The sequence below is a fragment of the Lolium rigidum genome, chromosome 4 (assembly GCF_022539505.1).
Source record: "Lolium rigidum isolate FL_2022 chromosome 4, APGP_CSIRO_Lrig_0.1, whole genome shotgun sequence".
Taxonomy (NCBI): Eukaryota; Viridiplantae; Streptophyta; class Magnoliopsida; order Poales; family Poaceae; genus Lolium; species Lolium rigidum.
In genome coordinates, this window is record NC_061511.1 from 187540516 (window position 1) to 187557982 (window position 17467).

At 45.3% G+C, this 17467-nt stretch overlaps 1 protein-coding gene across 1 annotated transcript; it reads right to left on the reverse strand.

Moving 5' to 3' along the window:
• Positions 1-7879: 7879 nt before the first annotated feature.
• Positions 7880-14797, reverse strand: LOC124706662 (coatomer subunit delta-1). The gene is made up of 12 exons (XM_047238336.1): positions 14672-14797; positions 13169-13228; positions 12954-12993; positions 12433-12656; positions 11813-12052; positions 11125-11278; positions 9852-10153; positions 9125-9311; positions 8901-9054; positions 8394-8456; positions 8204-8300; positions 7880-8116 (listed from the first exon to the last, which is right to left on the reverse strand). The coding sequence occupies exons 2-12, from the start codon at positions 13169-13171 to the stop codon at positions 8027-8029; spliced, it is 1554 nt and encodes a 517-aa protein (XP_047094292.1). The 5' UTR covers positions 13172-13228; positions 14672-14797; the 3' UTR covers positions 7880-8026.
• Positions 14798-17467: the final 2670 nt, after the last annotated feature.

A 17467-nucleotide genomic window follows, 5' to 3' on the forward strand; every position in this document is an offset into this window, starting at 1 on the left:
CGGACATCACGAGGAGTTCCGGAATGGTCCGGAGAATAAGATTCATATATAGGATGTCATTTTATGTGAATAAAATGTCGCGGAAGGTTCTATGGAAGGTTCTAGAAGGTTCTAGAAAAGTCCGGAAGAAACCACCGTGGACTCCACCTCCATGGCCGGCCAGCCCTAGATGGGGTGGAGTCCCAAGTGGACTCCACCATAGGGGGCCGGCCACCCCCCACATGGGAGGTGGGAATCCCACCTTTGGGTGGGAGTCCTAGTTGGGCTAGGATTGCCCCCTCCTATGGAAGGTTTTGGTTTCGGGTCTTATTCGAAGACTTGGACACCAACACTTGGGTTCCACCTATATAATGAGGGGCATAGGGAAGGGGGCCGGACACACAAAAAAGCCACCACCTTGGCCGCACCCCTTGGAGGCCGGCCACCCCCTCTCCCCAAACCCTAGCCGCCCCACTCCTCCTTCTTCCCCGCACGCTTAGCGAAGCTCCGCCGGGATTCTCCACCGCCACCGACACCACGCCGTCGTGCTTGTCGGATTCAAGAGGAGCTACTACTTCCGCTGCCCGGCTGGAACGGGGAGGTGGACGTCGTCTTCATCAACAACCGAACGTGTGACCGAGTACGGAGGTGCTGCCCGTTCGTGGCGCCGGAACCGATCGTGATCAAGATCTTCTACGCGCTTTTGCAAGCGGCAAGTGAACGTCTACCGCAGCAACAAGAGCCTCATCTTGTAGGCTTTGGAATCTCTTCAAGGGTGAGACTCGATACCCCCTCGTTGCTACCGTCTTCTAGATTGCATCTTGGCTTGGATTGCGTGTTCGCGGTAGGAAAATTTTTGTTTTCTATGCAACGTTATCCTACAGATACCCCTTGGGGTCTTCTTCCCCATTCTTCCCAAACAGCCACACCTCCATTGCCGCCGCCCCCATTATCTCCACCAAGCTCTAGGGCCTTCCCACCACAAGAACCCCCCCCCCAAACTTCACCAAACCATAGATCGGGCCCCTTGGAACATCTCCACCAAAGGATTTGGTCCCTCTCAAGCTATTTTGGGAAATCTTGGAGTTCTTGGGTTTCAAGCCCTATCTCGTGTTCTTCTTGCTCTCTTGATCAAGGAGGACCATGTCTTCGGGTAATGTGATCAATCTTTCTTCCTATCCTCTAGTCCCCCTCACACATTGCAAATTTTTGACAAATTTTGGGAAATTTTAGGGTTAGGGTTAGGGTTTGTAAGTCCTCATGCCTTTAGAGTGTCTCACAACACAATGCACTTACTCCACTCTATTGCTATAGTCTATATTCAAGTTTATGAGTTTTTGCATGAATTTGTGGTAGAAAATCTGGGAAAAACATCACAAGTCGACAGACCCGGTCACCTGCCCGGTCGACTGGCCGCTCAACCGGCCGGCCCGGCGTGTGGCCCGGTCAACCGGTCGCCAACCGGCTCGTCCGGTCGGCTGCCCGGTTGGACGGGACTGTGCGCCGGGTTGCCCTGTTTTTCGCACAATCTCATCGATACACTTGGATATATGCTATGCTTTTTGGCTTCCCTCTTATTGATGACATGTACGCTTACCCCACTGCTATTCCTGCTCTATTTTTCTCATTCACAGGTAGTTGGAGTGGTGAGGCACGTGGCAATGCTTCCAAGAGAGGGAGGACTGCTGATCCTCCTCGCCGTTCTAGTAGCCGCGTTCCTCCTCAAGCTCAGCAGGGTACTGACGGTGGCAGCTCAGTTGGGGGTAGAACCAAGTCTGTTGGTGGCAAGAGAAAGGACAAGCATGCAGCCAAACAGGATGAGGAAATAGTGCCAACTATCAATGCCGGGCTTGCAAACCGTATTGAGTGGCAGGAGATGAGGACGGTGAATCCGTATCGCTTTGAGCAACGGACTTACCTTCGTGGGGATCGGTTTTTCTGGACCAAGACACAAGCAGCCCTATGGGATGGTTACTATGATTCCCATGAGTTTATGAAGCATGGTGATATTGTCGTGCCCAAGGCCATCAACCCTGAAGAGCTTGCCTTGCATGAAGCCACAAAGTATCGCTTTGTGGTTGAAACCTTGAAGGGTATGGGCCTGTATGACCTTGTGTGCCTGAAGCCTGAAGATCACCATGAGGATCCTACCTTCTGTCCTCTCCTAGTCCGTCAGTTTCAATGCACCGTGTTCTTCCATGATGATGAGGACCGCACCATCACCTGGATGACTGGCACGGACAAGTACTCATGCACCTACTCTCAGTTCCGTGCGGCCATGGGTTGTGGTGGTGATCGTAATCACGGATACAAGATTCATTCACGGTCCAAGCTTACTAAGGGTGACATCTCATTCTGCTATCCTGCGAACCCTACACCTGGACCTCCCACTATCTCTGGGATGTATTACTCATACCTTGTTCTTGCCGAGATGTTCTGTGAATGCCTCATCAGCAAGTCTGGCGACACAAGTGAAGTCAGGAACTATCACCTCAACCTGATGTACTATTGCCATCTCGACAGGAGAAGGAAGATTGATGGGTGTGATCTTATCTACTGTGAGCTGAAGCGTGCGGTTATGGAGCGCATGACTCCCAACTATGCTCAGTATGTTCGAGAGGCTCATCAACTACATTGTCCCCGCTCCTCTCAACGTTTTTGGTGAGAAAGTCATCATGGATCCCTTCAGGATACCTATTCAGGAGGCCACTCGTCCGGACGTTCCCTCCATGACGCCCTCCACTGAGCGCCGTTCCAAGGAGCGCCATGATCATGATGCTAGCTCCAGCTACTCTCAGCGCTCCAAGCATGGTGCTGCTCGCTTCTTCTCAAGCATGTGGCAAATGTGCAAGAACACCAATGATGTTGCACATCGGACCTTTACCATGACCCGGGAGACACGGAGGCGCCGGGAATGAGTTCATGGCCTCACGGAATCACCCCTGTTCCTCCTCCTGGACCCGAGATGGAGCCCGTGGTAGCACCCCGGTGGGAGATGCCTCCCTTACCGATGAGATGCTCCGAACTTCGACTACTCGTATATGCACATGGTGCCATCCCTCCTAGGACTGCTCGTGCCTCTACCCCTGCCGATGATGATGGTGATGAGGATGAGAGTCATGCGGCTGCACGCGGCGATGGCGAGTACTCATGGTCCACCGGGGATGAGATCTACTGATGACTGCGATAGCATCTCTCCTCTTTTCTTCGCCTTTTTGGTGTTCCGATGCCAAAGGGGGAGAAGAGATTAGAGTCTAGGACCACGGGGTTCTTTGATTCCCACAAGCCATGGGAGTTGCTTTATTTGGATTTTATATGGCTTGTGCTTATTTGCTTATTTGCTTTGAGTTTTCAAGAACCATTTGCTACTTCCAATAATTTGTGTATGGATATGTATGGACGACTATTATGTGTGCTACTCTATGTTAGGATGATTATGTGTGCTATGCTTATATATCTTGATATGCACATCTTCATACCATGCTTGTTTCCTAAAGATATTGGGGAAGCTTCTCATGTTCCACAAATGGTGCACTTTGCATTCAAACGCAAATTCTCCAAGTGCACACATTATGGGGGAGCTGTCGTAATATCTTATATGGAATCAAGGTTTAAAGCTTATCATAATACCTATTTGTGACTCTAGCTCGGTTTGTCATCGTATACCAAAAAGGGGGAGATTGTAAGGGTATTTTACCCTTATCCATTATTTTGGTAACAATGACACCGCGCTAGAGTATTTGACCTAATATGTTTATAAGGATAATCTCAGGTATTAGGCAATGAGGCATAAATGGTGTATCAAAGGAACAAGAAGGCTAAAGGAGACCCCCCCCCCCACTTCAACAACAATCAAAAGGGGGTCTACAGCAGAAATCCGGTCTGCAGCCCGGTCCAACCGGGCGAGCAACCGGACTGTCCGGCGCTCAGCTCGGTCAACCGGTCGCCAACCGGGGAAGTCCGGCGCACGACCCGGTCGACCGGCCGCCAACCGGAGTCTTCAGCAGAACACAAGAAATCCGGTTGCCGACCGGTCAACCGGCCTACTGACCGGCGGGTCCGGCGCACGGCCCGGTCGACCGGTCGCCAACCGGGCGCCAACCGGCCGCCAACCGGAGGAGCTCCAGGACCAGCAAAGAGCGTCCGGTCACTGGTCCGGTCAGACCGGCCTCACCACCGGGCTGTCCGGTCTGTGGCTCGGTCAAACTGGGTTTCTCGAGAAAAATGCTGAGGTGGCAAGTGACCAACGGCCATATTTCGAAGAACACTATAAATAGGCTTTCTCATACCTCTGAACAGTTAGGCATTATACTACAAGCTGTTCTTGAGCTCTCTCTCTCTTACTCCATTGCTAGAAACACCAAAAGGCTCAGATCTCCCTCCTCCTCCACCCAAACTCAAATCCCTCCGGGGAATCGTTAGAGGAGGACCCGATCTACCGTTCTACCAAGCCAAATCTCATTCCCCCTTGTATTCATTGAGAAGCTTGCTTCCTAGGGTTCCTTGGAAACCCTAGGTGGGCAAAGGAGTCCGGAAGCATCCGGGCTGTGGATTTGCTCCGGGCAAGATTGTGAAGGTTTGGAGGCTACCTCAAAGTCTACCACAAGTGAGTGAGCTATTCCTTCGTGGGATAGGCTCCGGAGAATAGGGTGAGCCTTCGTGGCGCGGGGAATCCTTCGTGGGACCTCCACTCCTCCAAACGTGACGTACCTTGTTGCAAAGCAAGGGAACACGGGAATACATCCTCGTCTCCGCGTGCTATCGGTTATCTCTAACCGAACTCCTTACTTGTGATTTAACGCACTGTGAGAGCCTTCGTGCTCGAGTTAGTTGTATCCTCATATAGGTTGCTTCACCTAGTTTGCATTAGGCTCACCTTTATATTCCGCAAAGCCTAATATTGCAAAGAAAGAATTAAAATCTGTAGAAACCTATTCACCCCCCCTCTAGGTTTACCATCTCTATACTTTCACAAGTTAGCGGAAGAAAAGGGTCAAAGTAGCTTGGCGGTGGTGGCGGTGGTATGCCGGTGGTGCGTGGTGTCGATGCTCTTGCGGATGCGGCGGTGGTTATGGGGCCGCGGTGGTGTGTACCGGTGGTTTGGGAGGGTGACAGAGCTTGCCGGTGGTGGAGAGGAGTGGTGGTGGTCGGCGGCGGAGGTGGGAGTGGTGGCGCCCGGTTGGCGGCCGGTTGACCGGCCCTGGCGCCGGCTGGCCCGGTCTGTCACCCGGTTGACCGGGTTCTGGCCCGGTTGGCGCCCGGTTGGGCGGCCGGTTGACCGGCTCTGGCGCCGGCCGGCCGGGCTGCAGCCCGGGTGACTGGATTTCTCAACCGGCTGCACGAGTTCTTGAGCCAAATCGTCCAAATTGACCCAAATCGAAGGAAAACGATGGAATTTGGGGCTAAAAGTTGGGGAAATAGTAGATCAAGCACCACAACATCGAATCCATGGACCAAAACCACTCAAAACGCAACCAAATTGCAGATCCGTCAAAAGGCAAATTAGGGCTATTTTTGGGGAATTTTTTGGAAAAATTTTAGAGACGAAATTGGGTGGGTGGGGGGTCAAATCCGCGGAAACCAAAGGCTGCTGATACCATATGATGAGATCTGAGATCTAGGGGTTGGCCCGATCTCGCGATTTGACCCAAGAATCGAGGGGAAAAGGTGGGAGAGCGCGAGGAACACGAAGAACACGGTACTCACGCACGCACACCAACCCGATACACCCGATACTTAACCCCGTGGCTCGATGGACCACGCCAATAGAATCACCAAGGAAGAGGCACGCGGCAGAATTCTCGGTGAGAGATTGGTGTTGGAGAAAAGAGATTGGTGAGGGAGAGAGAGTGACTTGCACTAGAATCTCACTCAACAATATCCAAATCAACAATAAGGATGGCCTTGATTACAGAGGGATGCTTATCCAAGATGGATGCTAACCCTAGGGAGACTAAGCTCAAAGTTGGTTTAAGCTCAAAATTATGTCTAAGGGGTAAAGGGGATGACCTAGGTGCTTATATAGGCATACACGGCCAGCAAGGCGAAAAGGTACGCAAATGGATAACTTAGGCAGTTTGGTGAGTCATTCCCGTCGGATCCGGTTTGGGGCCGGTCAGACCGGGCCTGTGGCCGGGTGGTCCGGTCCCTGGGGCCGGTCGACCGGTCGCCAACCGGAAACCTCGCAAGTTTCTGTCCGGTTGCGTTCCGGTACGATGCGGGGAAATCCGGTTGGGCGGCCGGTTGACCGGGCCTGGGACCGGATGGTCCGGTTGTGGGGCCGGTCCAACCGGGTCCTGGGCCGGCCAGCTTCTTCCTCCCGCCTCTTCTTCCTCTTCCTTCTTCTTCTTCTCTCTTCCTTGCACCATGGGAGTTCCTTCTCTCCGGTTCCTCGATGACTCTTGTACCTAATGACATGTAACACACCGACATGAGGTAGCATTCCATCCAAGGTATTGACGAGGTCGAGTGTCGAGAGGAAGGAGTTCACCTTGACATATATGGCGGGGGTTTGTGTTGTTGGTCCACTTGGGGGACTCCTTGGCCATGGTGTAGCGTCGATGATAGTCGGGGCTGCACTTGTTGGTCTTGAGGCGTAGGTGTCCAAAGGCCACCCCGCATCACAAAAACAGTACATTATCAAGCAACTAGCTAGAATGGAGACAATAGCAACTCTCTCCTACCTCTAGTTCTAAGCTCATCCTCATGTGCATTCTTCATTGCTTTCTTCCCTACCTTTCTTTTGTTTAACTTCATCTCCGTTTGGTTGACCTTAGCCCAAAGCTGCAAATTTTCTTCCTCAATGTCGCTCACATTCCTGCGACTAGTGTTGTAATTCACGGCTTGTTCCATTTTATCCTACAAAATTAACAGGGAATTTCCATCAATTTTAGCTGCAGAACAAGCTACTGTAAATGCAACAAAACAAAACAAGGGAGAACAGAACATGGAAGAAGAACTTACTGGAGATCCTGGGCCACCCGTCCTCGCCGGCATCGTCAACGGCGCCCTCATCGACGTAGGGTAGTACTAGACGGAGGTCTCCACCCATTCCTCCTCTGTCCAAGTGCTTCCAGCCCCGCCAGCACCTGCACCTGAGCCACTCCCACCAGCACATGTGTCTGAGCTGCTCACAGTCGCCGCCATCAGCTCGTCGGAGCCCCATGAGCCGCTCTCAACCTCACCTCACTGGCCGCGGAGCTCGCCTCTCTTGCTGCTTCTGCTCTCAACCTCGCCTCACTTGCCGCGACGCTCGCTTGACTAGGGTTAGCGATTGGGGAAAGATGGAAATATCCGCTCGCCGCTCGCTCCAACTAGGAAAGATGGCTTCTGTTCAAAGTACTACAAAGCGTAAGGGGTTATCAGCAAATAACACACACTAGCTAGCACGCATAGATTTACCACCGTGGACGCCACATGTCATCTCTTGATTGGTGAGGACCAGTGATGAATCCAAATTACAAGTTGTTGTACTGCTATATCACGGTTTGCAAGTTTGAGGACCAAATCTTCAAGTCGTGTGCAAGTTGTTGGACCTTTGGTGTAATTAGCTCAATTACAGCATATATATTTCAAGTCTGTAGCTCCATACTACTAACGAGCAGTTATACCATCGACCTGAAGATCAGTAATAGAGTAGCAGTTTAAGTTTTTACTGGAAATCTCACATGAATATACACCTTATTTGTATCATTTTTCAAAACACTGACATGTAACTTTAGAAGAATTTGCAAAAGGTTCACAAAACAAAATTTATTGCAGGACTGTCCAAATCATATTGTAAATAAGATGGCTTCATGGTTTGGCTATAGCTAAACAGAGCAAAGTACAAAGACCAGATTACGCAAGAAACGGACACACCATTCTCACAAGAAAAATACAAAACAATGGCCAAAAATGGTACAGGAGAATTCATGCTTTTATTTCTCATGTGCAACACGCTACATATAGAACAGGCCAAATCAACACGTTTTTAAACAACATTGATGCAAAATGATACCCCTTGTGCCACTAACAAGAAACAGCAGTAAGAACTTTAACTGTGGCTTCAGACTATTTGATAGTTAGAAGCAACCAAGCGGACCCTCTGTGCATACTTCGGAGGGTTACCTTCCTTCAGAGGATTGATTCCAGTGACCTGCAAACATTCCAGAAAACTAATAAATAAATGGGGAGATCAGGGGACATATGAAGCAGCGAGTCCACCAGTACAGTAGAAACTAACCTTCAAGTCACTGAAAGTATTGGATGCAGCAAATCCAATAGATATGGGGAAAAATGTTGACGGATCAGCTGGGGGAACAATAAATTCCATAGACCCGCTGAGAAGGTAAAAAATAATAATTAGTAAGACATGATTGGACAACGTATTATAAAAAATATTATGATTCAACGAAATCATATGGCTCATGCACCTGCGGTTTGACTGATCAATGAGAAGAATGGACCATTCCAACACAGAGTTTCTTGGGTCATACCTATATGCACAAGGAGAAGTTAAATACTAACAAGAAGCAAAGCAAACAACAAATATATGCAGCTGAACGTCATTGCAATGCAATGATGGAAACAGAGCAATAAAATAAACCATAGTTTCTATAGAACTATAGAGTCTAATGCTCTATGGATGCAAGCTTTCTTTCCTTCATGACGATCCCTTAATGGTTCGAAACACCAGCGGTAAGAATTAAGACTGGAATGCTAGCCATCACTACTTATTTATTAAGACCTACATAAACAGTTAATATAATAACTATCTAAGGGAGTGAGTGATACTAGGACTGCTAAAGGCCATACAGCTGGATTTGCAAAGGCATAATTCTCATGTACATATATAAAACTGTCACTGATAATTTATGCAAGATATTTTCATAAATAAAACATAGCCAAGAAAGCAAACTGAAAGTAAGTCGAAACATTACTTCCACTCTCCATCAATCTGTTTGACAGTTGGAGCCTCCCGTAGTGCAGGCAGAGGAATAGTTATGACAACATTGTTTAAGTCAAACATCTCTGAAGCCTCATATTCAATGTTGACGTAGGTTTCATTTCCAGATACCGACGGCCAGCAGTTAACTACACAAACAAGACAAGTTACAGAGATCCCGAATTAAGAGTGCCAGAAGAGAATAAAGCAATTTTGCACCTGACAGAGGTAAAGACGATTCATTCATGCCCTGGATTCTCCACTTCACAAGTGGTGTTTCATTTTGACCACTTGGGAAAGGCCTGTTTGGATCTTTTGCTCCAACAATTTGCTGGCTGTTAAATAACTCCTTGTTGATATTGGGGTGTGTTTTGAAGCTAAGTCCAGATACATCTTGGTTTTCGATCTGTAAAGCACACCACAAATCAGAGATAGAAGCTCCAATTAATTGCATGGTCAGCAATTAGATAATGCATGACAGAAATCAATAAGGTTTCTTATCAGCAACACATATATTAAACAGAAATGAAAGTAAATGTCAAACTTATAACAATGGTCAATATTGTATTACTCCCTCCGTTCCTATATATAAGCCATATAGTTTTTTGAGAAAAATTCCAGAATATAAGGTTTATTGCGTTGCCCTACTTGTATGGACAATATTTTTGGAGATTTGATTAGGTTTACTTATCTTATGCAAAGTCCTCTATTAGTTCACGGCAATTACTTACGGTTAACCCTAGCCAAACATGGTGTAATTTTTTCTAAATATGCGTTTCTTAATTTCCGTGCCAGAAATTATATGGCTTATATGTAGGACCAGAGGGAGTACTATATTAGCAAAAAAATACTGTATTCGCAAAAAATTAGTGTAAAATACTGTAATATGCTAAGATGGCAAAGAAAATAAAATGTAGATATTGCTTGAAGTTCAGAAGAAAATTACCTGTAACTGGATAAATCCATCTGCATCATTAATGACCTGAAGAGCAAGGGTCCCTTGCACATCAAAGTTATTAACACCTCCATCTCTTTTGACTGTTACATTAAGCTTCTCTTCAATAGTCACGGTGATGGGATCGCTTGGTAGAAGAGGTGAGGACCTTGAAACTGAACTTGGTTGTGCATCCTCCAATATGACTTCTCCTTCAGCTTTCAAAGATTCTATGAACTGATTTGTCTTCTGGGATTTGCCTAACTTCATACCCAAACCTTTACCAGGAGCAGCAGCTGCTGCTGACGGACGACCTGCAGAAATGATGCTATGAATTAGACCAAAATGGACATGACATGGATGCCTGAACTCCCTCTTTAACAACAGTACAGCGCAGATAATATACGTGCCAGTCATTAACATGAGGGGAAATCTGTCTCGAAAGATCTGAATAGACCCTACTTGGCAAATCTAAGAAATCAAGAGATTGATCTATCACACCTAACCAACAATCAAACAGGAGAAATCAATAGACAGGGGCTTTTATTACTAAAAAATTCATATGAAAATATAGAGCATGAAAGTGAGATGTAGGTATGCTGAGTAAAAAAAAATCATGAATAGTGTAAAGTAAACCCAAGAGCGGTCATTTTGGCTCCCAGGAGCATATGCTCCTGGACGGAAAGTAGGTTCATAAAACTTGCTAGAAAAAAAACAAAAAAAAATGAACTTTTCTGACAGCATACATGTTTCTGTCTTTTACAAGTCCACAAAATTTTGTGAAGAGGCATCTTGTGTCCTTGGCAAAAAAAAGACAAAAAAAATGGGATGTAAAAGGCCATTTTTGGAGAACCAATTTGTCCTTTTTGCACAGGCCGCAAAAAATGTCCTTTTTTCCTGGAACTTTTTAATTGAACATAGGACATGGACATGGACATGGACATGCAGTAAAATATTCAGATTTCTCTGACATTTTGAAAATGCCTTTTTTTTGGAAGCAGGAGCATATGCTCCCTTGGCACCGTTTCAAATTTCCAAAACCTTAGCATTCTTGTTATCACACAAAGTACAGATGAGTTTTACAGCACAGGCAGGTTAGGTGAAAGAGTGAAAGTATATCATGTTTCATCTACATGAGAAATGCAACACAATGACATAGAAGTACATGTAAACAATGAAAGGAAAGGTTTTAAGAAATCCCCACATAAATGTTTTTGAACAGTAACTTTTCATTAACATGAAACAAGTATTTGCAAAAGATGACTAAAAAGACTTAAGTTACCACCTTTGGGTTTACTAACAAATGAGTCCATATCAGTGCTCACACTTGAACCACTTCCAAAGCCAGTACCAGTGATATTCATGTCGCTGAAATTTTTTTCAATTACACGGGGACCAGAAATTGACGAGTATCCTTTGTCAAGTTTGCCTTTCTCCATCTGTCCCAACACCAACCAGAAAATCATATTTCTTAATACATGAACAAAGTAATGCTCAATAAATAGCATGAGACGGTTGTAATTAATAAAATACAATTACTATCTTAAAGATAACAGATTGTTGTTGATATATTAAGGCTATCATTTTATATTACTCGACTCAATTCCTGCATTGGGTTATAATATAAGTTAGCTAGCACTGCTCGCACCAGTAATACATTTTCCTGTGTGAGCTTACAAGTTCTAATGCTCCACAATCTATTATATGAAACTAGAAAATTTATTCAGAGACATGTTAACTGGATAACTGTAAAAGTGTGACTCAATGGAACAGGTGAGACTGAAGGGGCTGATACCAGCTATAGAAGTCTTAACCGAGCCTAAAACTGACACCTGAATATCCCAAATAATATGGAGTGGCTGGAAATTAGTGACTTTTTGCCTAGTGGCCAAAGCTCACTAAATTAAAAGTCATTTTTCTCCCCAGCAAGGTAGAATTCATATATTTAAAATAGACAAAAGAGTAGGGCAGACCCTGATTTTGTCCAGCTCATTAGCTCTCTTCTTCATGATATCCTTAGTGTCATTGATTTTGCTCTGCATCATCAGCTTGTGTGCCTTCTCTTCATGGCTCTCCATCTCACAGTATTGTTTGACTTGTTGCACTGTTACATTTTCCTTGTTTCCAAGAGAGATTGCTTCATCAAATGCAAATATAAGCTCAAATGCTGTTTTACAGATTGAGTCCTCATCCAGTGCGGAGTATTCAGGCACCTTTACAAATGTTAAGGAGAACTTGGTACAAGATTGTTGCAAGAAAAAAGACCAGCATAGCAGCATACATAACTGAGGATGGGTACCACCCAGTTTAGACACAAAATTTATAGTTCCACATGTAGTTCTAGTAACTTTATATTGTTTTTTCCATTGTAAATCTACTACCCACGTGTAGTTCTAGTAATTTATATTGTTTTTTCTTTGTAAATCTACTACCATGCTCAACATGGACATAATATTATGTGCTACTAGTTAAGGAACAAATTCGTAAGTTAGAAAAGTAATAATCTATTTTTTGTGTTTGCTTAAATATGACATTATCATTATCAGTATGTTAAATTCTAAATTGCAAGACTGAAGATATGAAAACAGGATACAAGCTTGGATAGTAGCCTCAGTGTGTCCAGATCTTCAAGAATATTACTTTGCTTGTTTGTGATAAGGAGCAGATATAGGCCTTCAATAGGTTGATAAACATAACGAACACTTTCAGTCTCAAGATAAGTGTGCTGCTTCCCAGTCCCAACAAGTTTTGGGAATGCTGCGAGTAATCCTTCTATCCTTATTCGAGACATATCAACATATTGTCTTGAAACAAGTGCTGCACAAAACCATATGAAAAGACTTTAGGCTAGTACCATTAAGGCTACGAATCAGTCTTATACAACACTGACCAACAGATTATCGAAGTTAGAAATGTACTGATCCTGCATTATGATAACAGCTTGTCCACTATTGCTGCTTCAACAATTTATAATAGGATATTATCACTCCAGTTACCAAAAGTACACTGAATAATATATGGATGTATGCTATAACAAAAAAAGATAAGGAATGCATTATTTGGGGATTGGCATGAATATTCAGTCACTAACTGAAATTATCTAACCCAACGCACCTTTTCCGGACTTCGAGATGATGGAAGCAGCAAGAACCACCTGAGGGTACAAGAAAAACAATCAGCTCATCCAGCAATAAAGTGGGACTACTTATTAAATTTATTTTATGAGAAAAGCGGGAAACATGTTCAATACATCAGAAAACACCACGATAGGCCAGATCTAATGAAGTTAATCACAGATAGACTGACAGGCTTAAGGAAATCAGGCATACCATTTTGAATAGCGATGTTCGCCCCTGGAACTATTTAAAACAATTCAGCGAATTATGCACCTGCTGGAGGTAGAAAGAATAGTGCAATCAGTAAACAGCCATCCAATAAAGCTACAATAACAGACAGAAAAAAAAAGGAGGTAACTGGATCAGTAGGAGACATCTATTTATTGAATATTAGCCATTCAAACTTGAGAGCAAGAAACTAAGTAAGCCCTAAGATTGCTGTTGGACATGCGCCTTAATCCAACAAGGTTTTGTTTGGTTTAATAATTACATTTGGTTGTATGACGGTTAATTCCCTTGTTTGGTTCTAGCAGACAGTACCATGCTCAGTTCAGGCAGTTGACACATTATTTCTACTCGGATCAAATGTCTAACTAGCACTCAGCGAGAGGAACTTTGCAGGCAGTTTGACACATTATTTCTACTTGGATCAAATGTCTAACTAGCACTCAGTGGGAGGAACTTTGGCAACGAGAATTTGACCACACAAAACACTGCTAGATCAATAAATATATGACCCTTTAGGAGATGACAAAAATAAAGGAAAATCCGGCAGCGGTAGATCAAGGGCGGACCAAACATGGGAGCACAACCTTCGAAAGGTTTGAAAGCAAACTACGTGTAGTATTAGTAGTACACCGCGGAGCAAACAGTCCACAACAAACTGGAAGGATCAGAGAGGATGAAAGGTCTGGATTAGGATTATCACAACGAAGTACCCAATAAGGATGATGATGGTGGATTTGCAACTGAAGCCTAACTACGCAGGCTGCCACAGGGAGGAGGCGCAGTTGGTTGAAACAAAGAAATGTGGCTCAGATCTGGGAGAGTGAATCTGATCTGGCGAGACAGTGGGTAGCCATACGATGGGCGACAGCGGAGCGGAGTCATATCTCAGCGTCATGGAAGGGCAAGATCTAGCCCGTACGTCTCATCTCTCGGTTTTAGAGAGAGAGAGAGAAAACATGGTGTGTTATCTTCTAGTGCACACTAAATTGTGCCCGCCAATACCATGAACTTCTCATCTGCGGGACAGGCGGGCCCAACGATTTTCAGCGGTAAAAATCAAATCTTTCGGAGATGAAAGAACATGGTGCACCAGGTTTACATTGCCGTCAGAAGAAAGGATATGTATACTAAACAAGATCACATCCAACACAGCCATCCAAACAGTTTTAGGCATCTCAGATTTGACCCACCAAATGTACGACGTGAACAACACTATGGATCTCAGATCCGGCATCCAGGCCATGCTAATTTGGACAGGCGGGTCGAGGAGGATCAAGAGATGTACGGTGAAGGAAGGAGACCGGGGTGAGGAGGAGGAGGAGATCGATGGGATGGGGAGCGGTACTCACGGGCGGAAGGGGTGCGACGGGCGGATCCGGCGAACGGGGCGACGGGCCAACCGCAATAAGGAGTGAGGGAAGGGAGGGCGATTGGAGGAGGAGAAGAAGGAAGGGACTGGAGGAGGATGAGAGGTGGGGGAAATTATACCTCAACAAGCGACGAGGTGCGCCGGACCGCCGTCCGCCGGATCTACCAGCGTCGTCCGGGACGATGGCGATGGAGAAAATGCCGGGAGCGCGCTTGTTTTGGCGAGATCTGGAGCGGGGAGGCAGTCGGACGACTCGCGCGAGAGTGATTAGAAGCTGCGGACGTGTGAGGGTGCGAGTTCCACTAGTAGCAAGCAATTTTGTTCCCCTCAAAAAAAAATTTGCGAAGCCAGCATAGATTTTTTTTTTTTGGACAACTAAACCAGCGTAGCTAGTGTTCTCCAAAAGCATTTTCTGCGAAAAAAGTCCACATAATAGTTAGGTGGGTTTAGTGTACTAAATTTAATACATAGGGGTTATGTAGACTTCTTTCCATTTTCTGCCACAGCCCGTCTCACTAAATCAGTATTGGGCAACAATTCGACCATTGCACGAAAACGGAATATTTTTTAGTGGGAGGCAGCATTTTCATCGACTACAAGGCGATTGTGGTGGCTCCGTCAATCTCAAGACTCGGCGGAACAAGCTTCTTGACGTAGTCTCTTGGATGTGCTCATATGGGTAAGGCGAATATGGGTGAGTGTATGTATGTATATATGAACGTCTATATTTATATTTTGTTTCGCAAAAAAAAAGATTGACCATTGCACGATTAGTTCCTGAACCATATTTAAAAATACTTGTAATACACTAACTATAGTTTTCTAAGAGATTTAACGGTTCTTACAATGTTTGTTGCGTTACAGTATTTTTTTTTCATAAAGACACCTCATTTTTTAGTTTCAAGATGAGATTTGCAAATTTTGGTGACTTCAATTTGGTTCTAGATGAGATTTCCAGATCTGATAGAGGACAACAACTTTTTTTTAGAGTACGCTAAAGAGGTACCATATTTATACAGGAGCTAGTGGTTTAAGTATAAGACTACCACTTGTTGCGAGCAACGAGCCTAGCACAACTCCGCACCAGCTAGTCCGAAGACATACCGTGTCTCGACCTTCGTCGGACGTCTTCGAAGAACAAACCCTCGAAAAAGGCTCTCCTTCAACGCACCATCTAAAGGAGATAGATGGCGGAACTTGGTCGGTCCCGAGAAGGCATCATCTTGGACTCGTCGGCTAGTTGTGTATCTCTGGAATAAAATGATGATGTCATGTTGACCTTCTCCAGCAGAAAGTTGGACGATGTGATGTCGAGCATGAAGGTGGATAGAGCCCCCCGGACCAGATGGTCGAGTTTTCTATGATCTTCTTTAAGAGAATATGGGATTTGGTCCAACCTTAAATCTTTGAAATCCTCAATAGCTTCACACTTGGCTGGTTGAACATTGTGAGGCTCAAGTTTTGGGTCCTCACCTTGATTACTAAAGTGGTGGGAGCGAAAGATATTCGTCGTTTTAGGCTGGTTGCCCTGATTAACGTAATCTTCACCCTCGTGGCAAAGGCTTATGGGTTATGTCTTTCTCCGATTGCACATCGTAAGATCAGTAGTACCTAGTCCGCATTTATCAAAGGTGCCACATTCGCGAGGAGATTGTACACGAGACCAAGTCCAAGAGGCTAAGGAGAGTCTTTTTGAAACTGTACTTTGAGAAAACGTATGACCGTGTGAATTGGAAATTCTTACCGTGATGTCCTCCTTTGTAATGGTGTTGACCTGGGGTGGGTCCATAAATCTCTTAGTTTGGTCTCGGGTGGCCAAACCGCGATCACCATTAACGAAGAAGTGGCAACTTCTTACGTAATGGTAGAGAAGTAAGGTAGGGAGATCCCATGTGCCAGCTTCTTTTCGATTTTCTGGTGTAGGCCTGGTGGCTATCTTGGAGTCGGCCAAAGGGGCCGACCATATTATAGGAGTGATCCTACACCTCATCCTGGTACGAGTGGCGCACCTGCAGTATGCAGATGACACCATTATCATGATCCAACCGGAGGACTTGGAGATTGCCAACCTCAAGTTCATTCTTCTATATATGCTTTGAGAGCATGTCGGGCTTCAGAATCAACTTCCACAAGAATGAAGTTATGGTGTTGGGATGTAGCACCGAGGAACAACAGAGGGTTGGTAACATGCTCAGCTGCAATCAGGGAAACTTCCGTTTCGTGTGCTTGGGGCTCCTTGTCAGTGATAGCGACCTCTCGGTGGGGGATTGGAACCCCTTTTCCTTGAAGGTTTCCAAGAGAGCGGACCCCTAGATGGACAAATTCATGTCCTTGGTGGGGAGGTTAGTCCTCACCAACACATGCCCATCGAACCTGCCTATGCATGCCATGTGGATATATATGCTGGGTGATGGAGTCCATCGAACATTTGGCAGCCACAAATCACGGTTCCACTGGGAGCACTACTAAATTTTGGATTTGTAGTGACATCTCGTTTTTTTGTCATGTAAGATCAAAATTCATCGCTGAAATTGTGCTCGTGAGGAAAAAGTCCCGTCACTGAAGCCCCGTCATAATCAATATTATAACCATGGTTTTTACACTCTTTTTTTTGTCATTGTCAAACCGATATTCGGTAACGTTCCGAAATCTGTCATCTTGTACATGGATTTATTTTCGACAATTGCAATACCCTTTACCACTTGATTTGGAGTATACTTTTTCAGTAATTAGAAGGAATCTGGCAACATGTCAGTTAGCATTAGCGTCTTGTTCAACAATTAGCAGGGATATGGCAACATGTCAGTTAGCATGCTCATTCCAGATCCTAAAGCCGTACTATTAAGAAAAGAAACGCTGAAACTAGCAACATGTCAAAACCAGCCCTTTCCGTTGTACGCATATCAAATTACATG